At 38.2% G+C, this 22289-nt stretch overlaps 1 protein-coding gene across 9 annotated transcripts in view; it reads left to right on the top strand.

The window, feature by feature from the left end:
• The window catches only part of L3MBTL3 (L3MBTL histone methyl-lysine binding protein 3), a 108446-nt gene that overhangs the window by 58112 nt on the left and 28045 nt on the right, over window positions 1-22289 (top strand). For all 9 annotated transcript variants that reach the window (XM_043888232.1, XM_043888234.1, XM_043888236.1 and 6 more), the window contains 4 exons: window positions 5055-5165; window positions 10037-10151; window positions 11759-11861; window positions 19945-20094. In XM_043888232.1, coding sequence (XP_043744167.1) covers window positions 5055-5165; window positions 10037-10151; window positions 11759-11861; window positions 19945-20094 — 479 coding nt within the window. The remainder of the gene's footprint in view (window positions 1-5054; window positions 5166-10036; window positions 10152-11758; window positions 11862-19944; window positions 20095-22289) is intronic.

Below are 22289 nucleotides of genomic sequence, written 5' to 3' on the forward strand. Positions count from 1 at the left end.
TCCATAGCGGCTATACTAGTTTGCATTCCCACCAACAGTGTAAGAGGGTTCCCTTTTCTCCACACCCTCTCCAGCATTTATTGCTTGTAGACTTTTGGATAGCAGCCATCCTGACTGGTGTCTAGTGGTACCTCATTGTAGTTTTGATTTGCATTTCTCTGATAATGAGTGATGTTGAGCATCATTTCATGTGTTTGTTAGCCATCTGTATGTCTTCTTTGGAGAAATGTTTGTTTAGATCTTTGGCCCATTTTTTGATTGGGTCATTTATTTTTCTGGAATTGAGCTGCAGGAGTTGCTTGTATATTTTTGAGATTAATCCTTTGTTTCTTCATTTGCTGTTATTTTCTCCTATTCTGAGGGCTGTCTTTTCACTTTGCTTATAGTTTCCTTTGTTGTGCAAAAGCTTTTAAGTTTCATTAGGTCCCATTTGTTTATTTTTGCTTTTATTTCCAATATTCTGGGAGGTGGATCATAGAGGATCTTGCTGTGATTTATGTCGGAGAGTGTATTGCGTATGTTCTCCTCTAGGAGTTTTATAGTTTCTGGTCTTACATTTAGATCTTTAATCCATTTTGAGTTTATTTTTGTGTATAGTGTTAGAAAGTGTTCTAGTTTCATTCTTTTACAAGTGGTTGACCAGTTTTCCCAGCACCACTTGTTAAAGAGGTTGTCTTTTTTCCATTGTATATTCTTGCCTCCTTTGTCGAAGATAAGGTGTCCATAGGTTCGTGGATTTATCTCTGGGCTTTCTGTTTTGTTCCATTGATCTATATTTCTGTCTTTGTGCCAGTACCATACTGTCTTGATGACTGTGGCTTTGTAGTAGAGCCTGAAGTCAGGCAGGTTGATTCTCCAGTTCCATTCTTCTTTCTCAAGATTGCTTTGGCTATTCGAGGTTTTTTGTATTTCCATACAAATTGTGAAATTATTTGTTCTAGTTCTGTGAAGAACTGTAGCTTGATAGGGATTGCATTGAATCTATAGATTGCTTTGGGTAGTATAGCCATTTTGACAATATTGATTCTTCCAATCCATGAACACAGTATGTTTCTCCATCTATTTGTGTCCTCTTTGATTTCTTTCATCAGTGTTTTATAGTTTTCTATGTATAGATCTTTTGTTTCTTTAGGTAGATATACTCCTAAGTATTTTATTCTTTTTGTTGCAATGGTGAATGGTATTGTTTCCTTAATTTCTCTTTCTGTTTTCTCATTGTTAGTGTATAGGAATGCAAGGGATTTCTGTGTGTTAATTTTATATTCTGCGACTAGTATTCTTTGATTAGCTCTAGTAATTTTCTGGTAGAGTCTTTAGGGTTTTCTGTGTAGAGGATCATGTCGTCTGCAAACAGTGAGAGTTCTACTTCTTCTTTTCCTATCTGGATTCCTTTTATTTCTTTTTCTGCTCTAATTGCTGTAGCCAACACTTCCAAAACTATGTTGAATAGTAGTGGTGAGAGTGGGCACCCTTGTTTTGTTCCTGACTTTAGGGGAAATGCTTTCAATTTTTCACCATTGAGGATAATGTTTGCTGTGGGTTTGTCATATATAGCTTTTATTATGTTGAGGTATGTTCCTTCTATTCCTGCTTTCTGGAGAGTTTTTTTTATCATAAATGGATGTTGAATTTTGTCAAAGGCTTTTTCTGCATCTATTGAGATAATCATATGGTTTTTATTTTTCAGTTTGTTAATATGGTGTATTACATTGATTTGCAGATATTAAAGAATCCTTGTATTCCTGGGATAAAGCCCAGTTGGTCATGATGTATGATCTTTTTAATATGTTGTTGGATTCTGTTTGCTAGAATTTTGTTAAGGATTTTTGTGTCTATGTTCATCAGTGATATTGGCCTGTAGTTTTCTTTTTTTGTGATATCTTTGTCTGGTTTTCGTATTAGGGTGATGGTGGCCTCATAAAATGAGTTTGGAAGTTTACCTTCCTCTGCAATTTTCTGGAAGAGTTTGAGTAAGATAGGTGTTAGCTCTTCTCTAAATTTTTGGTAGAATTCAGCTGTGAAGCCATCTGGTCCTGGGCTTTTGTTTGCTGGAAGATTTCTGATTACAGTTTCGATTTCCATGCTTGTGATGGGTCTGTTAAGATCTTCTATTTCTTCCTGGTTCAGTTTTGGAAAATTATACTTTTCTAAGAACTTGTCCCTTTCTTCCAAGTTGTCCATTTTATGGGCATAGAGCTGCTGGTAGTAGTCTCTTATGATCCTTTGTATTTCAGTGTTCTCTGTTGTGATCTCTCCATTTTCATTTCTAATTTTGTTAATTTGGTTCTTCTCCCTTTGTTTCTTGATGAGTCTGTCTAACGGTTTGTCAATTTTGTTTACCTTTTCAAAAAAACAGCTTTTAGCTTTGTTGATTTTTGCTATGGTCTCTTTAGTTTCTTTTGCATTTATTTCTGCCCTAATTTTTAATATTTCTTTCCTTCTACTAACCCTGGGGTTCTTCATTTCTTCCTTCTCTAATTGCTTTAGGTGTAGAGTTAGGTTATTTATTTGGTTTTTTTCTTGTTTCTTGATGTAAGCCTGTAATGCTGTGAACCTTCCCCTTAGCACTGCTTTTACAGTGTCCCATAAGTTTTGGGTTGTTGTGTTTTCATTTTCATTCATTTCTATGCATATTTTGATTTCTTCTATGATTTGTTGATTATTCAGAAGCATGTTACTAGACGTCCATATGTTGGAACTTTTAATAGTTTTTTTTCCTGTAATTGAGATCTAATCTTACTGCATTGTGGTCAGAAAAGATGACTGGAATGATTTCAATTTTTTTGAATTTACCAAGGCTAGATTTATGGCCCAAGATGTGATCTATTCTGGAGAAGGTTCCATGTGCACTTGAGAAAAAGGTGAAGTTGATTGTTTTGGGGTGAAATGTCCTATAGATATCAGTTAGGTCTAGCTGGTTCATTGTGTCATTTAAAGTTTGTGTTTCCTTGTTAATTTTCTGTTTAGTTGATCTATCCATAGGTGTGAGTGGGGTATTAAAGTCTCCCACTATTATTGCATTATTGTTAATTTCCCCTTTCATACTCGTTAGCATTTGTCTTACATATTGCAGTGCTCCTATGTTGGGTGCATATATATTTATAATTGTTGTATCTTCTTCTTGGATTGATCCTTTGATCATTATGTAGTGTCCTGCTTTGTCTCTTTTCACAGCCTTTATTTGAAAGTCTGTTTTATCTGATATGAGTATTGCGACTCCTGCTTTCTTTTGGTCTCCGTTTGCATGAAATATCTTTTTCCAGCCCTTCACTTTCAGTTTGTATGTGTCCCTGGTTTTGAGGTGGGTCTCTTGTAGAGAGCATATATAGGGGTCTTGCATTTGTATCCATTCAGCAAGTCTCTGTCTTTTGATTGGGGCATTCAACCTGCTTACATTTAAGGTAATTATTGATAGGTGTGGTCCTGTTGCCATTTGCTTTGTTGTTTTGGGTTCGTGTTCATACAACCTTTCTGTGTTTCCTGTCTAGAGAAGATCCTTTAGCATTTGTTGAAGACCTGGGTTGGTGGTGCTGAATTCTCTCAGCTTTTGCTTGTCTGTAAAGCCTTTGAATTCTCCTTCACATCTGAATGAGATCCTTGCTAGGCACAGTAATCTGGGTTGTAGGTTATTCTCTTTGATTACTTTAAGTATGTCCTGCCATTCCCTTCTGGCCTGAAGAGTTTCTATTGAAAGATCAGCTGTTATCCTTATAGGAATCCCCTTGTGTGTTATTTGTTGTTTCTCCCTTGCTGCTTTTAATATTTGTTCTTTATGTTTGATCTTTGTTAATTTGATTAATATGTGTCTTGGGGTGTTTCACCTTGGGTTTATCCTTTTTGGGACTCTCTGGGTTTCTTGGACTTGTGTGACTATTCAACGTGCTTTATAATTTGTATTTTAAAAGAAAAGATATATTAAGTACTTGATTAAAAAAAAGTGACAGTATTATAAGCAATGTTTTTAATAGATCCTTTTGTGTGTAAATTTATAGGATTTTTAATGATAAAATTAATTGATGGGTGTGGATTCAAATACGTCAGAAAAGAACACCAAAATATTTGAGAAAAAAATTGTTACATGAAGAAAAGCCATAAATTCAGGATTATACATGAGTAATGTTTAGAATCATGAAATTCTATGGATTTTTATCTGACCCTCTAACTTAGCCTCATACAGAAAAGAGCTGCTTTGCAGTTTTGCTTTGAAGTGGATAAAATCATGTTCAACTCAGTCTGCATATCTAGTATCACAGTGATATCAGAGAGAAAATCATAATTCCTCTATCTTGGCCTCTAGGTGCCTTGCATTAATTGTTCTGCATCCTTTGCATAATTTTCATGCTTGATTTTCACAGCAACACTTTTATAACACCTGTTAGCCATCACCTTTCCTTCTGCCCGTAAATTTTTCAGAGGCATGTGGGTCTCTGCTGAGTTTTGAGATGTAGGTAGCCCCATTCCTGTTCTTAGTAGAGCAGTTCCACCTTGTGTGTGTTGATTGCTAATTTTCTTCTTAGAAAGACTTCTGTTACTTTTTTGTGTCACGCTAATTTCTAGGAGGCCTGGCATGCTGCAATTCATGGGGTCGCAAAGAGTCGGACACAACTAAGCGACTGAACTAAACTGACTGAATTTCTGTGTCTCCTCTCTACAACTTGAATGTTCTTCCCTCTCTTTTAAAAATAACTTTCATGTTTGTTGACTTTTGCCGAGACAGCTAGCTCCAAGTAATGAGAAAAAATTCTTGTCTTCCCTGTGACTAATCAAAAAAACCACAGTATTCGGAGTTTCAGCTTAAGATCTTTGGCTTCCTGTTGGCTCCTGTGGCTAGTTGCTCAGGCTCTTTCTATCGCCTGCAGGCTTGGCTGTGTGATTTGTGATTTTTTTTTTTTTGGTAAGGAGAATGAAGTCCAAAGCCATTCTGAGGAACTTGAGTTTGAGAGACTGGTTCTCTTACAATAGTTCAATTAAAAAAAAAAAATTCTAGCTTTGTGACATAGAGCTCATCTTCCCTTCCTCTGTATCTCACTATAAAAAATTTTCTGTCACGGCAGAAGCCGCCACATGGATTCCAGAAAAAAATGAAGCTTGAGGTCATAGACAAAAGAAATCCCGTGTTTATTAGAGTAGCAACAGTTGCAGACACAGATGATCACCGAATAAAAGTAAGTATTCTCTGTTGTGGTTTTGTTTTCCTTTTTTTTTCTTAACAAAACGTCTTGGATGAAAACTTCAGCAGACGTTTAATTTGTGAAGTCCTAAAATTAGTAAAACCCTAGAAATATGGAAATTAAGTGATTCTGTATCTTTGTAAGTAAGTATTTTTCTACTTTTCTTAGTTTAATCTACATAAGTTTTTTCCTTATTTATGACTGACTTAATATTTTAAGTATGTATTTGGAAGAAAACGTAGATATAGTGTATAAGGTAATCTTCTGTTCAGAAGGTGATATAATACTTCATTTTCCAATAGGATGTATATATTTTTTTAATTAAGTTCAGTGTTTTTTTTTATGGGATGTTGATTTTTGAGACGTCCAAGGCCATTGGGTTCCTTCTCTCTCTGGAAACTCTCAAGATTATCTTTGTCCCTAATATTTTGATGTTTTGTGATAACGTACTTTCGTATGAGGGTTTTTCCCCATGATCTTGCATAAATCTCCATATTCAGACTTTGAGCCAGTCCTGTCAATTTCCAGACCTCCTAACATACTTGCTGCCTCCACACTGAGTCCTTCTGGGTTCTGCATGCTGAGCCCGCTCACCCTGGCCCTGCTGCCCCTCTCTTGGTGGCCGGGTTGCAGCCCACCCCCTCTCTTCCAGGGGGTCAGCTCTCCCTCACCCACTGTGCCCTCCGCCTCATCATTGCCACGTCTGTCAGCTGCTTCCTTCTCCGATTGTCCTGGGTTTATACATTGTCAAACATAACTTTCACTTCAGAAGAGAGTGGAAGTAAGCACCTAGGTCTAAAATGTGATTTATTGAGTTGCCTTTCACCTGAACATAAAATCCAACCAAATAAGTTTTTTTAAAAAAAAATGAAAGTGTGCTCTTAAAAACTATTATCTGTCTTAATCTTGTCAATAATGAATATTAAGTTTTTAAAAAGGGTCCAAATTATACTTCTAGGTAAAAAATGTATCTAATTTCCTAAACTGTGATTTAAAATATGTTAAATTATCTGTACTATGCTTTGATATCCAGTAGTATATTTTCTTGGAGAAGGCAATGGCGCCCCACCCCAGTACTCTTGCCTGGAAAATCCCATGGGCAGAGGAGCCTGGTGGGCTACAGTCCATGGGGTCGCTAAGAGTTGGACATGACTAAGTGACTTCACTTTCACTTTTTACTTTCATGCGCTGGAGAAGGAAATGGCAACCCACTCCTGTGTTCTTACCTGGAGAATCCCAGGGACGGCAGAGCCTGGTGGGCTGGCGTCTGTGGGGTCGCACAGAGTCAGACACGACTGAAGCGACTTAGCAGCAGCAGCAGTCTATTTTCTTTAGAATTTTCATTCGGCCTCATTGCTGAGTTGCTTTTATGTTAATTGTCTTTAGAGTGGAACATTTCTATTATAAATATTTTTGGATGTTTCTTAGGCTTCCCTTATGGCTCAGCTACTAAAGAATCTGCCTGCAGTATGGGAGACCTGGGTTCAGTCCCTGGGTTGGGAACATCCCCTGGAGAAGGGAAAGGCTACCCACTCCAGTATTCTGGCCTGGAGAATTCCATGGACTGTGTAGTCCCTGGGGTCGCAGAGTTGGACATGACTGAGCGATTTTCACTTTCACTTGTGTTTTGTACAGTGCTTAAATATTTTGTGTTATATATTTATGTATCTTTCTCTTACTCTTTGTTAGGTAATTTTATTTCATTTCAAAATAGGACCCAGCAAGAGAACAACTATCACTTAGCATTACAAGAAAGTCTGATTTTTTTTTTGTTCATGAAAACCTCTTAATGTGCCAGTGACTCAAGTAGTAAAGATGAAATGAAACTGTACAAACTATAATACATTTATTTCATTTGGGCTTCCATAGTAAGAGTATTAATTAGGTTTAATTTTTTTTATATATTATGTTTGCATAACTTCTGATAGCAATCTTTAATTGAAGTGTTGGTGGCTAAGCTGGTAAAGAATCTGCCTGCAATGCAGAAGACCCAGGTTCAATCCCTGGATTGGGAAGAGCCCCTGGAGAAGGGAATGGCAACCCAAGCCATTATTCTTGCCTGGAGAATCCCATGGACAGAGGAGTCTGGCGGGCTACAGCCCACGGGGTCTCAAGAGTCGGACACAATGAGCAACTGACGCACACGTATTTCTGACAGCAACTTTTAGTTAAAGTGTACTTGACCTACAATAGTTTATTAGTTTCAGATGTACAGTGTGATCCAGTATCTTTGCAGGTGACACTCTATTAAAAGTTATTACAAGATAACGGCTATAATTCCCTTTGCTGTACAGTATATCCTTGTTGCTGATCTGTTTGATACACAGTAGTTCTTATCTATTAATCCCACACTGCTAATGGGTTCTTTCTCCTCCTCTCTCCCCTTTGATAACCACTAGTTTGCTCTCTGTATCTGTGAATCTTTCTGTTTTGCATGTACATTCACTTGTATGATTTTTTTAGATTCCACATATAAGTGATTAAATAGCAGTTTTTAAGTGTATTTGCTCCTTATCAGATAATTGTATTGCTCTTGTGTTCATAATATTTAAATTAAATTTTAACTCTGAAATTTAACCTTAAACTGCTAAAATTCTCCCAGTTGCCAGCCAGCCTAGTTTGTAGAAGAGATTCAGCTTGTTTACAGTAACTAAAATTTTATCTTCTTTTTGTTGCATACTGTCATATATTGTCAATATATCTGTCATCTTTGATAGATGACTTTTCATTCCCAAACTGAGATATCAGTTTTATCCAGCCTAGTTTGTAGAAGAGTTTCAGCTTATTCACAGCAACTAAAGTATTGTCTTCTTTTTGTTGCATATTGTCATATATTGGCAATATATCTGTCATCTTTGATAGATGACTTTTCATTGCCAAACTGGGATATCAGTTTTAATGAAAACTAGGAAGGGGTTTATGGTATCATTAGATATATTATCTTCAACATATTCTTAAAGGTATTTGAGAGGAAATTATTAAAAGAACCCTTTTATTTATGATGATACCAAGATATTTGGAGTCTATATTGCAGTACAATAGTGTCCTTTTCAGTATCGTTGGAAATTCTCAGTACACGGTAGAATTACTTAGAAGTTAAGTAAATGACATGTTAGGTGCATGGAAGTTACACCTGTAAGTTATACCAAGTTATACCTCTAAGTTCAGAACCTTCTTGTTGGGCTCAGCCAGTTTTTTTCTTCTTATTTTCAATTATCACAAGTAATTCTAGTGTGTATTCCAGGTTGGAGAACCATTTACTTATTAGGATTGAGTTTGTTTGCTATAGGCAGATAGCTAAATTTTGTAAAATTTAACAAATGTCACATGAGTTACATGAACATTGTTTGCAGTGTAGAAGACATGAAATTTGGGAATAGAAATATCAGAAAACAAGAGTTTTTCATGTATCTAGTAAAGTAGAGCACTATCACTTGATGATTAATTGAGAATTAGAATGCTTAAAACTTAACTTTAGTGCTATGGATTATGTATAACTTCTTATTTATTGGTAGTATTGAGAGCATATGGAGAAGGAAATGGCAGCCCACTCCAGTGTTCTTGCCTGGAGAATCCCAGGGACGGGGGAGCCTGGTGGGCTGCCGTCTATGGGGTCGCACAGAGTCGGACACGACTGAAGCGACTTAGCAGCAGCAGCAGCAGCATTGACGACATAAGCTGATGTTCTTAATTTTCAGTGTTATTTGAACATTACTTTTGATCAGAGGAAGGAAAAGGGTTGTTTCAAGTTAACAGCTTTAAGTGTTGCTTTTATATGCAATGTATGTGGACTGAACAAGTTTATTTTGGATCTATGAATCTTAAGCTGGTTATTCCTCCTGACTGACTTTGTGATTTTTTTCTCCATTTTAAAATTTTATCCATGATTTCCTCCAGATGTGGAGTTCTGTGGGATTTAATTCTAGGATTAATTGATTTCTAAGCTTGAGAAAGCAGATTCATTGCAAAGAACATTATTTTGAACCCGTATATACATGCTTTAGTAACTCTGTACTTCTCCATTACATAAATATACCATAAGTTATATAACCAGTCTCGTGGATGGTAGGCATTCTGGTTTTTTTCTGGCACAACAATGAATTGAGTTATTTAGATTATCAAGTCAAAGATGATATGTTTTAAGTGTTAATCATTGTTGCCAAATACCTCTCTAGAAATCTCTCACCAGTCAAGACTCCTGTCAGTGGTCTATGAGAGCGTCCATTAATCTCATGTTCACTAGCTCTAGGAATCACCAAAATGGAACATTCTGGCAGATCGAAAGGAAAAGAATTGCATCTTGTGAAATTAGTTTGTAGCTTTTTAGTTATGTGAAATTGTCTTTTTGTATGTTTACCATTTATTTTTATTTTTCTATTAATGAGCTGCTTGTCACTTTTCCACCTTTTCTGTTAGGTTTTTCATCTTTTTATACTGATACATGATTTTTTTACGAATTGAGGAACAAAGTACATTGTCACACGTTAACAAATATGTTTTTCAGGTTTCTTTTGGTTTCTTTTTGGTTTCTTGCTGGCAGTAGTATTTGCCATTGTGAAGATTTGAACTTTGATGTAGTCGAATTGATCCATCTTTCATTTATGGCTTTTGAGTTTGGCATCTTGCTTACAAAGGCTACTGAACTCTTAAGATAAATACATTAATTCATGCTTTCTTCTGGAACTTTTATTGTTCAGTTTTCAATACTTGAATTTTTATCCATCTGACATCTGTTGTGTTTAATTTATTTGTATATTCAGTGTACTATTTATAAGTTAGAATGAAGATGGTTACCATTGGCAGAGTTTTTACTGTAGGGATTTTTGTGACCTGAATTAAACTGTTGATCTCTTTTTGTTTTCCAGGTTCACTTTGATGGCTGGAATAGTTGCTATGATTACTGGATAGATGCAGATTCTCCTGACATTCACCCTGTTGGTTGGTGTTCAAAAACTGGGCATCCTCTTCAACCTCCTTTGAGTAAGATACACCAGGATTACTTAAAGAAATGTTTCCACTATTGTGTAGTGTGCTTAATATTCTCTTTTCCATCTCATTCTACTTCTCTACTGTACAGTTTTTCTCTATGTAATTGTTTTTCTTCTTACTGTATTTTTAGTTAACCTGATAGTCAAAAGTACATAAAAGAAAAAATTTAATATCTGAGAAAGTAGTGTGTGCCTAGACTTTTCTTTTATTTAGCAGTGTTCATCATCTTTTAGAACTAGTACTAAATTTTGGTAGACAATTTGTCAGACTATCAAAATTTTAATGTATCAATGTTGATATCCTAGTAGTGACTTGATAACAATAGTTTTGCAAAGTAGTACCATCAGGAGAAACTAGGCAAAGTGTACAAGGGATCTCCCTCTGTGTTTACTTACAATTGCATGGGAATCTACCATCACCTCAATAAAAATTTTAGTTAAATTCAATTTTTTGAAAAAGGTACACCAAGAACTTAACATACGTGTGCTGTCACTTTAGTCATGTCTGACTCTCTGTGACCCCATGGACTGTAGCCCACCAGGCTGCTCTGTCCATGGGATCCTCCAGGCAAGAATACTAGAGTGGGTTGCCATGCCCTCCTCTAGGGAATCTTCCCCACCCAGGGATTGAACCCGTGTCTCCTTCAGCTCCTGCATTGCAGGCGGATTCTTTACCGCTAAGCCACCGGGGAAGCCTTGAGCTTAGCGTATTGGATTTCAATTGTGGAGGAAAGTAAATACATTGTAGAAAGAAAAATGTGGCAATACAATACATTATTGTGGGCTTTCTTAAAAATTTAGCATGCCCTCCCCAACTAGTGGCTTCATTCCTAGATGTCACCTAGAAACTGCAAAAGGCCACCAGAATGCACTGCATGATGTTGGTCACAGTATGTTTAAAATAATAAACCTTGGGAACAAATATTGCTTAAATAAATTTTGGTGCACTTATAGTACACCTACTGTGCAAATCATAAAAATATTACTATTCAGTTGAAGCTAAAGACCAAAGAAGACTGCTTCAAAATGGTGTATACCCATGTTGTCCCTAATTTATGTGGCCGAAGTAAACCAAAGATTTATTACATGTACATATGCAAACGTAGGTACATTTGGGAATGCTTGGAACATCTAGGAAGGTCATGTTAACATGGTCAGTCAGGACTAAGGAGGGTATGAAATGTGAAGAGAGTCGCTTAAAGGGGATCTGTAGCTGTTCTTCTGTATCCTGGTGTGTTGTTTGAAGTTTTCACAGCATGCGAGTGTGCATATGTTAATTATGTTATTTACTTGATCAAGCTGTTTAGAATCATTTCATTATTTCAGATTTAGGTATCTCTGGAATTTGTGACATTTTGAAAGAGGGCTGGATCAAAGTTTACCGTTTCCCTATTAAAGAGAGACAGTGTGAACAAAGTACTAGGGAAAACCTTCAGAAGCAGAGCCTATAAACATAGTTTTAATTTTGTAGGGCCTTCCTTTTCTGTGTGTAAGTGTTGATTGAAAAATTGTTGTTGTTGTTGTTTTTCTCATTCTGCTCCAAGGCATTTGCCTCTCATAGCCCTAACTTTTTGCTTTTTTCTTTTGGCTTTGTAATAGGCCCCTTAGAGCTGATGGAAGCCTCGGAACACGGGGGCTGCACAACCCCGGGATGCAGAGGGATTGGCCATTTTAAGAGAGCGAGACACTTGGGCCCTCACAGGTATTCGCTGCTTCCACTCACTTGGAGAGTCCTTCTGTGGTCGGATGGAGGTGCCTGTCCCTTGTAGGTGGGCGATAATGGTTTCCACGTACACTGAATAGATCGGAACCAATTCTGCATTCAGATCCATAGGAACTGAGGTTGTCATGGTGACCATGTAAAAATGAAGAGTGTATGTGTAGTTACATATTCCTGGGAGAGAATGCATTTGTGGTTTAAAATAGATTTACAGTAGCTTCTTGGCAACCTGACTAGTTTTATAGATACTTTACATCTTAAAGTCATTTGGGGTTGACCATTAATAGTGAGAAGAGGGCGGAACTTGTTCAAAGTATTTGTTTGGTAAAATATTCTGATTGGGTGACTCAAAAATTTGAATAGTGAGAGGTGAGATTATTGTAGATTAGCAGCAAAGGTCACAAAAAGCACAAATATAAATAGACACATTTCAGAATACATTGGTCAAACTTAAGTGGTTTTCAATATTTTTCTCTTACTTCTAAGTAACTTAAAAGAGAAACCAAAGTTATACATTTGAAATTTGATGTGTTACTCGGGCGATTGGGTTTTTGTAGACATATTCAAATATTGCTGGAATAGCAAGAAATTTCTGTGATTTTAACTGGGATTTTTAGAGAAAAGAGGCATCACCTATTCTGATATATATTAAAATAATAATTTGTCAGTGTAAAGTGTTCTAACTGCATGTTAATTGGATTGCCCAGTAAGAAAAATGATTCCTTGTTTATCTAGTTTATATAGGTTGTGAATCTTGGTCCTTAAAACATCTGAGATTGCCCTGCCTGTTTCTCTGAGAATTAATAGGAATTGTAAAATTGACATGGCTGTTTTATCTTCATATAGTTTTCTTCTTCCTTAAATTTCTGTAACCTCAAAGCCTTTTGCAGCACTACTGCCAAGTTTGTTTTATGGGATTCAGTGTGTTCCAGAGTAAAAATCTGCATGTAGACAGGATCATGATTCCATTTGCAAATATCCATTTAAAAATCCTTTTCGTGGCTTGTATGACTCCAAGCCAAAAGCAGTATGATTAAGGGGAGATAAAAATACTGTATCCTAGGAGTGACTCAGTATTGGCCAGTGAAGGCACCTGGATTACTTTCAGGCATTACCCTCCGCATCCCTGTGTGGGGATGTTCCAAGATCCGCAGTAGATGCCTGAAACCTGGGATAGTACTGAACCCTATATGTATTATGTTTTTTCCTATTCACGCATACCTGTGATAAAGTTTGACTTATAAATCAAGCACAGTAAGAGATTGGCAACAATAATATTAAAGTAGAACAGTTATAAATAATGTACTGTAATACAAGTTATGTGAACGTTGTCTCTCTAAAGTCGTATTGTACCCACTGAATGCCTTTTCCATTTTAACTATGCGTCTGTTACACACTGTGGTCCTCACTCTCGCAGTTTGAGGTGCGGTAGGAGAACTAGGACAAATTTCTTTTTCCTCTCAATTGGACAGATAGAAGATTCATTTTTACTGTGGAGATTGTTTCCCCATGAAGTTGAGAGTTGTCGCCTGTTCACCAAAGGAAGCACTTTATGGATTCTTTTTGGGGTACCTGAAGTGCCATCATCACTGCTGTTGTGCTTTGGGGCTATTATTGGCACATCAAGGATGACTTAACACAAGCACTGTGATACCTTGCTGGTGGATCTGGTAACGAAGGAGGCTACTAGGTCACTAACGGGCTGGATGCACTGGACTGAGGGGTGATTTTCTCCTCACAGGGCCAGAGGGGGACACCGTGAGATTTCATCATGCTGCTCAGGATGGTGCACGGTTTAAAATTTATTGTCTATTTCTGGAATTTTTCATTTAACATTTTCATACTTAGATTGACCTCAGATAAGTGAAATCATAGAAAGCAAAACCACGGATAAGGAGTGACTCTGGTATATAAATCCAAATAACTCATTAGTATGCCAGACTTCTTTATATGTCTGTAAATTCTTTCATTCAGTAAATATTTTTGAGCAGCAGGTTTTTTTTCCTAGTAGCATGTATTGGATAACCTTCTGGTGACCCTATAATACTGGACTATGACTTTCTTCATTTTTTTGGTGAAGCTGCAATGACACTAGGGGTCTCTCTAACCTGCTTGACTGACAGTGGGTGAGGAGGGAGCCAGGAATAGCACCCAGTCTAACTGTGCCCCTGACTACTCCCCTGTCTGAGAATCAGGTGTGGCTTCCCGAATAAGTCACAGATCTAGCCTTCAAAGAACTCAGGGACTAATGAAACGATAAAAACTCGATTTAATTGAAATATGAGATACAAAGTGATAACTAATATTGAAACTTTGTACCTTTCTGCTTTACAACCCTAAGGTGTTCACTGAACCAAAGGCAGTTTGCTCAACTTATGAAGGAAAAGATCAAAGAAATCTTTAAAATGGGTGAATACCGACATTACGTTGTATGTGTGGTACAATAAAAAATTTACAAAGAATTTTTCTCTCTGGTCTTCAGGAAGAAAATCCACCTTATAGCAATGTCTGTAATCTCTTTAGTAGTGCTGTAGGTCTGAGCAGAGAGGCTTGCCTGTCACAGCAAGGTCTGTGCCAGGAGTCTGTCCCCTGCTTGATGGCACCAGCCACTCATTAAGACCACCTTTCCCCAGATGAGTTGTGGACCTCAGAGGTGGTCCACCCCCATTGCATAAGGTTTCAGTGATCATCTTTGCAGTGTTTTTTCCAAGATGCAGTGTTGTATTTGCTAAGTGAAGGGAAAAATTATGAGGAGAATCATATAAGATGTTATGGAGAAATGTGGTTAAAAACAAAAAAAATCTTTCAGTATAATTGAAGCCATAGTGGAGAATGACGCGTTGTTCGGGGGAATGAAGGAGGAAGTAGACATCGCGGCTTACACGACATGCGTTGATACAGAAGTGTTCATTTCCTTGTCACCTGTCAGACGTGGCAGATCTGCGCATAGTTTGGGGCAGGAATGCAGTCCAGAGGACCAGTGGACAGTGTCAACTCCTGCCTGTGTTGTGGCTTCCCATTTTCTCAGCCCACTCTGCTGGCTTTTCTTGGTCTTCCTGAACATGCTGTTCTCTTCATAGCGCTTAATGCTCTTTATCTGGAGGAACATTAACCCTTAGTAGCCACAGTGTGTTTACCATTTCCTTACTAGACTTGTGGAAGAGCTGCTGCATCACGAATGTTCTTTGACAGGACTGGCGCTTATTTCTGTCCTTGCCAAGAATGCTGTGTTTAGGAAAACGTAATGAGAAAATTCTCTTCGGATTAATGTGAGAAACTGCATAAATCAAAACATGCATTCTTTGCTTAGATAACAAAGAAAGTTGCTCTTTTGGCAAGAATTATCAATTTTATGAACATGTAAGCACAAGCCTGTGTTTTGACTAGGATGTGCTGTTAGCATCTCCAAAAATTACAATAGTTGAATTTGATCTAAGAAGTGTTGGAAATAGAAATGTGTTCTCAACAATGAAATTTAAGAATGTGCTCTTTTTAAATGTGAAGATATAAACGATCAGTGAGCGAGTTGGATGTGGGTATGGTGTTCCCATTTCTGGAGATGCTCAGCAGTCAGATGACAACTCTGTCTCTAGCAAGGCAGTATTAGTATTGGCTGTGTCCTGGTGTGTCCCTTCCCTGACTCACTCATTTGGCTTACTGAGAGGTCATAATGACGAGAGATTAAAGGAGAACTAAAGTTATATAAAACAATATTTTGCATATCTGATGTCTTCAGAAGTGAAGTAAATCTTCCCTATGTAAGATTTTATCTCAGTAAAATTAAACAGGAAAAGAAAAAAAGAGAGAGAGTACTTCCTACAACCTCTAAAGGATATTTATAAAGTCCATGGAGAGTTTTTAAAAATTAATAACTCTGTTTTTAAAAATTAAAAACACCTGCAAACCACAGTCATCATTTTAATTCAAGATTCAGTCCACTCATGGAACAAACATTTATTGAGTGCCTGCTGTATGCAGATACGAGGCTAGGTGATGGGCTGTGCAGAGGAGAAGGCCTCACTTCTAAGGAGGCCAGCATGGTATAGACAGGGATTTGGAGACGCATGAATGAGTAGCGCTCAGAATCATCACCTTTTCCTGAGGGAAGCAGTGATGCCACCATAAGCAAGGCGTGTTACGGAGTTTTTAATGCTGTGTTTATTTTTGCTGATGGCCTTTTACCCAGTAGGGGTTAAGTGTTCCTCCTCTTCTCCTTTTAAAATAATAATCCTAGGCTGGCTTTTTGTGTGTGTGACTTCCTAGGAGCCAGGCTCTGTTTTAGGACTTAGATCTGTTATCTCATTTTATTCTCTCAGCAGCTTTATAAAGCTGGTACTGCTCTAATCTCTGTTTCACAGAAGTAGGAACAGAGATTTAGAATGCTTGAGAAAAGTACTCAAGATCAGAGAGTGGCAGACCCAGGATTCAGCCTAGGCTCTTAAGGCACTAAAGCCCCTACTCTTAACTGCTAGAGTCTCATGCAAACCACAGTAGCTGGACAGAACTTGTATTTTATAGATTCCTGTCTTGACAGAGTGAGAATGAGCATGTGAGCACTTAGGAAACGGAAGACATCATCCAGTTGTTTAAATAAATGTATTTACAACTAAAAAGGTTGTAAAAGTGGCAGTGGGAGGCAGTGAACAAGGCCGGTTTTCCGCCTTTCCTAATACACTGGACAGTCTTTCCAAGGAAAAACTGCCTCCTTACAGGGGCCAGTGGGACAAGAATTTATATATATAGCAGGTATGGAATGATTTGCTAACGGAACAGAGTGCACCCTAGTAAAGTCCCCATAGCAAAGAGCTGTGCAATCCTGTATGAATCTGTTCCCCTGAGGTCTGGGGAGCTGTGTAACAGCAGAGTTATGTGTACATGTGTAATTGCATGCGCCAATGACTGTTTCTAAGCGTACCTGTTGTGCCATGGGCCAAGCCTTACTTCTGCTTTGTTATTAGAAACTTAATAGACGAGAAAAATGAAAATGATTATAAGCCCAGTGAAACCCACTTTTCCCAGAGAAGTTTGTGATCAGCACTTCTGTGTTTATAAAGTCATTAAAACTGCATATGAATTTTATAAACTTAAAAATGAGGAAATTGGCCCAGAAAGGTTAAGTACTGCCTCAGTTCATATTTAACCTTTCTGAGCTTCCTTGGTAGCACAGTAATAAAGAATCTGCCTGCCGTTGCAAGAGATGCAAGAGATGCAGGTGCGATCCCCGGGTCTGGAGGATCCCCTGGAGGAGGAAATGGCAACCCATTCCAGTCTTCTTGCCTGGGAAATCCCATGGACAGAGGAGAGGAGCCTGGTGGGCTACAGTCCGTGGAGTCGCAGAGAGTTGGCCTGACTGAGCGTTCACACGCAGGTCCCAGCTACATGGCAGCATCATCTTGCTGAGAGGTGGTACTTTCAGGTCTCATTGCCATGGATCAGGGATAAAGAAATAATTCAGTACCGCAAGGTACTTTTTGCTCCTGTAGGAGACAGCTGGAGTTCACACGCTAATGGGATGATACTAAGCAAGTTCCCTTTTTTAAAGCCTGTCTCTGCATCTATAAAATGAGCATTAGAATAGGAATGATTTTCCAGGTTTGTGGGAGTTAGATGACATCATGCAAGTAAAGCAGCGTACCCTGGGTAACACACTCCATCTGTGTAATGTTTGTTGTCATTCTCTTCATTTTGCAAGTGTCGTGTAAAACAGAGTCTTCCAAGTTGTGTCTGCTCCTTGCGGACAGAGCTGCAAAACACATTTAGAGCCTGGTTCTTGGTTTCCGTCTGGGGCGTTGCCCATCCCTCTGTGCACACTTCATTTGCATGCTGTGCCTTTGTTGTTTTTTTTTTAAATCATCTCCCACCATGGGAACCAGCTGGCTTCCCTTTCTGTCCCAGAGTAGTTGTGAGAACTGGAGATGTTTAAACCCATTTGATTTTTCTCAGGGTTCAGAAGAGAAGGCTTAGCACAATATGTATAGCCGATCAGCACAGGATTGTGTTGGTTGATCATTCTGGCCCAGTAGTATATCTTTGCTCGGAAGGCTGTGATTGTTTCCCTGCTTCGAAATGAGAGTTTGAAATTTCCCTCTGGCCTAGCAACCGAGATAAGGGTGATATTTAGGTGCCAAGTCTCATTCTGCAGTCTTGCCTCTCTGAGCTACCCACATTTATGTATGGTGGTCTAGAGAGGCATCCTGTTCCTTCACTTAACAAACAGAGGAAGGGGCTGCCCTTGGGGGGCTTATAAACCTTCTAAACTACAACTATTCACTGTAGTGTGTAGGTGGAGACCCAGCCCATGTAAAAATCTGGGAATCTTCCATGTGTTAGAGTGGGGTTAAAATCAGCACCCTCATTTTCTTTTCTTTCTTCATATCTGATGAATTTCAAAATGAACATACAGTTATTCAGTAATTATAAAGCCAGGTGTTTAACAGTGAGTCAAGCATTTGATGGTTGTGATATTCTAGGAAGAGCAACATATTATGTCTCAAAAGAAATAATCAAAAAAATTTATATTTGTATTTTTTTCCTGCCACTTTTTCCCTGAGTGATAGTCACTCAATTGTGTTCAGTTCTTTGCAACCCATGGACTGTAGCCCATCAGGCTCCTCTGTCCATGAGAATACTGGCATGGGCAGCCATTTACTTCTCCAGGGATCTTCCCAACCCAGGGATCGAACCCAGGTCTCCTGCATGGCAGGCAAATCCTTTACCGACTGAGCCACCAAGTAGATAATTTGCAATAGGGTACATAGACAATATGAGGAAGAAAGAACAAACTCAAACTTGACTGTGATCTGAGAGTTGCTTAGTGTTTTTCCTTTATCAGAAAGAAAAAATCAAAAGCAAGAAGAGATAGTTGTGTTTATCCTTTTTTGTTTTCAGGGGAAGGGAGTTCATTAAAGATGAGTTTGGTTTTAACCATGTTTATTATAAGACATAACAGTATAAAATAACGTGTAAGTAAAGATAATAAAGATGTCCTTTTGCTTACAAGTTATCTGTGATAAATTTTGTAGACCATTACCAGAATTACTTTGGGAGCCTTTGCACACTCTTCTCTCCTCCCAGGAGGATGTGTCAGATTCTCTTGGTAGAGGGCAGAAAGGCAGTATTTAAAAAATTTCCCCAAATATTACCTGATCTGAGGAAAAGAATATGCAGGACACTAATATAATTTACCTGACTCCACATCATTTCCAGATTTCAGGAGGTTTCCTAAAAACCAAGGGCCAAGGTAGGGAGTTAGTTGGAATGGTTGATTCTGTGTGAAGATACAGAAGCTGCCGGCTGTTCTGGGGTCGGAAGGTTGAGGCCCAGGCACAGGAGTGTGCTGACGGCATGCTGAGTGAACAGTTAGTGACCCGGATTCCCTTTGCTTGGATGACAGGAGTGATCCCCAGGTGGAATCTGAGAGACCAACCCAGTGGTCGCCAGTGGCAGGGAAGGGAGCTAGATGGGTCATTATCCAAGTTGCCGTCTTGTCCTTTTTCGTATCAGGAACAGGATTCCCTACAGGATGATGTTTTTTTCTGGGCAGTCAGGAATGCGTATGGGCCTGGAGACAGGAAATGGGGGAACCTCCTTCCTTTAGAGGGCAGCAGCTGTTACAAAGGAAATTAAACAGTGATGGCCCAGGGCCTGGAGGTCACTGTAGGAAGCAGGTCTGCTCTGTCTCCCATCATCTTCTCTCTATCCCACCTCTGTCACCAACCCTCCCGTGTTACCCATTTCTCTCTTGGGCTGATTGTTCCCAGAGTTACACACAGGCCCTGCCCTTGGACCACACAAGAGGGAATCCTTTGTTGACCATTACTCACTTCCAGAGATTGTAGGAGATTGTATTTAAAAATTTAGGGCAAAGACATATTTTCTATCAGAATATACTTAAATTATGTTTTAAAGGTAAAAGATTTTATGCTGTGTGTTTAATCTATGTAAATATATATTCAGTTAAATTTTTGCATTTTACGTTTTGTAGCTCGTCATCTTAATTGGAAGAAGTAATTATGGTCTAATAGGAATCTTCTCTTCTTTCTTTTTTTGATTTGTAACGTTTTAGTGCTGCCAACTGTCCCTATTCAGAAATCAATTTGAATAAAGACCGGATTTTCCCAGATCGTTTAAGTGGTGAAATGCCTCCAGCTAGTCCATCATTTCCAAGAAGTAAAAGGGCAGACACAAATGAAATCTCTTCGTCTCCCGAAACCAGGTAATTAAGGTGGTAATATTAGTGTTATTCAGAGGTACTGTGGTTGAAAGACATTTTTTTCCTTAGGTGTTTTATGTTCTATGGTGATGTCTTCTAGTACATTGTTGAAAATGCCCCTGACTTAATGTGAAATAATGGTGGGGGTCAATACTTGGACTTAAAAAAATTTAGGCAAATGTTTTATACAAGTATATGCACATCAGGCAAGACTTCTCTTGTTCATCTTGTAACTGAACTTGCTTGATATTAGAAGTTTGGAAATTCAGTCATTTTATTTCCTGCTAATTCATATTTCCCAATGAGCTGATCCATATTTATATAAGATCATCCTCTGTAAAGAAGATGGTAGATACCCTGTGAAGAATGGACTTTCTTTTTAGTGCTCATTATACCCCACGTGCTTGTATCTACGTTGTTTCATTTAATTATTAGGGTATTCGTTGTACAGTATGCTCAGTCCTTTGGTTTTCATTTCCCTTGTAGAGTTAAGTTGGAACGTTTTAACCTCTGTGGATTATTAAGTAAAGAACCAAGTTTTGTTTGATGTATAAGTAAATGGCCTCTGTCCTTGCATTGAGTGAGGATACTACAAGAAGAGAGCAGAGTAACAGAAAGATGATCCTTCACATTTATGTTTGGGGACTTTTCTTTTATGGAGAGTTTTTAAAATCTAAGGCAATGTAGTTCTTTGATTATTTTAATATCTGGTAGCTTCTATTCTCACGAATGTACCAAATGAACATTTGAATTAATAAGTCTGATTCTCAGTTCACAGCAGTGTTGTTGAAGCAATGGCATTTAAAGTATCCGTATCCTCATAGAAAAGCGGTTTTGCCCTGTGGATGAAGGAGAGTTGTAACCTCTTTAATTAGAAACAACAGTGATGATTTATTCTTAACCCTTAAAACCATGACTAATGTAACCTAAACTCATTCACTTAACTCAGAACCCTGTAATGAGGGCATAATCACTTGAGGAAATTTACTTTAAGACAAATGAAGTAGGAATTCACATAGTAGTGATTATAGCCGCAGAGTTCATTGACTCACAGGGAGGTAAGGATCCCTAAAGTTTTGATTTCAAAAGCCAAGATATTGTGTAAAACTTTCAAAGAACACTCTGCAGTGCTGGCAGTTCGGCCTTACAGGCTTTTCACCAACTTTCTGGGCCCTGGGCTGGATACCTGGGCTCCGTTCCCTCACAGCAGAAAGGAAAATGTTAACAAATGAAAGGTTGTTAATAAAGAAGTCTCATCTTCTGGCTTGAGAATGGTTGCTTTAAGGTAGAATTAACAGAGTTGAAGTTAGCTGGCTCCTTTGCTGTAAGTGAATCTGTATGAATGTATGTAATATTTTTAAAAAATTTAATTTTAAAAGATTTTTATTAGAGTATAGTTGATTTAAAATGCTGTGTTAGTTTCAGGTGGACAGCAAAGTGACTCAGTTATACATTTGTCCACTCTTTTTTAAATTCTTTTCCCATATTGGCCATTACAGAGTGCTGAGCAGAGTTCCCCGAGTTATAGGAGATCCTTATTAGTTATTTGTTTTATACATAGTATAAACATGTTTGTTTATATACATAGTATATACATGTTTGCTACTATAGCAAACATGAAAGTTTTTGATCACTGATTCTTTTACCTGGTCTTAAGAATGGTGAGGTGTGCAAAGCTCTGAAAACAGTGAGTAGTAAGTCTTCAATAAATGTTAGTTTTTATTAGTTTTGTTGCAAGAGGACTAGTTTGCTTATTTGTTTCTTTTATTCCAGAGAAGCCAAGTAAGGCCAGCACATTTTAAAAATATATATGTATACCTAGGTTAAATTTCAAATAGAGCAAACAAGATGGTTCTCCTGATGGCAGATAATGTTCTCTCCTCTTTTCCCAGAATCGTTCCTCATAATCGTTACCAAGTCAGGTTTTAACACATTTTATTTGTGTCCTTCATAATAATTTGCAAAACACTGGTCCACCAGACTGTATTTTTTTTTTTTTTAAGGCGTTTGGCACAGCAAGAGACAGCTAGCACCCCTAGAAGCAGACCTTGAGACAAAGATTTGATTGCAGGTGGTTTATTTCAGAGGTGAGGAAAGCGCCAGTGGGGGAGTAAGGAGGTGAGGCCACGAAGGGAAGACAGCTGGTAAAAGCGTCACTGTGACACCAGCCACCGCTGCGGACGGCAGGAACACACTCC

This window comes from Cervus elaphus, chromosome 26 (assembly GCF_910594005.1).
Source record: "Cervus elaphus chromosome 26, mCerEla1.1, whole genome shotgun sequence".
NCBI lineage: Eukaryota > Metazoa > Chordata > Mammalia > Artiodactyla > Cervidae > Cervus > Cervus elaphus.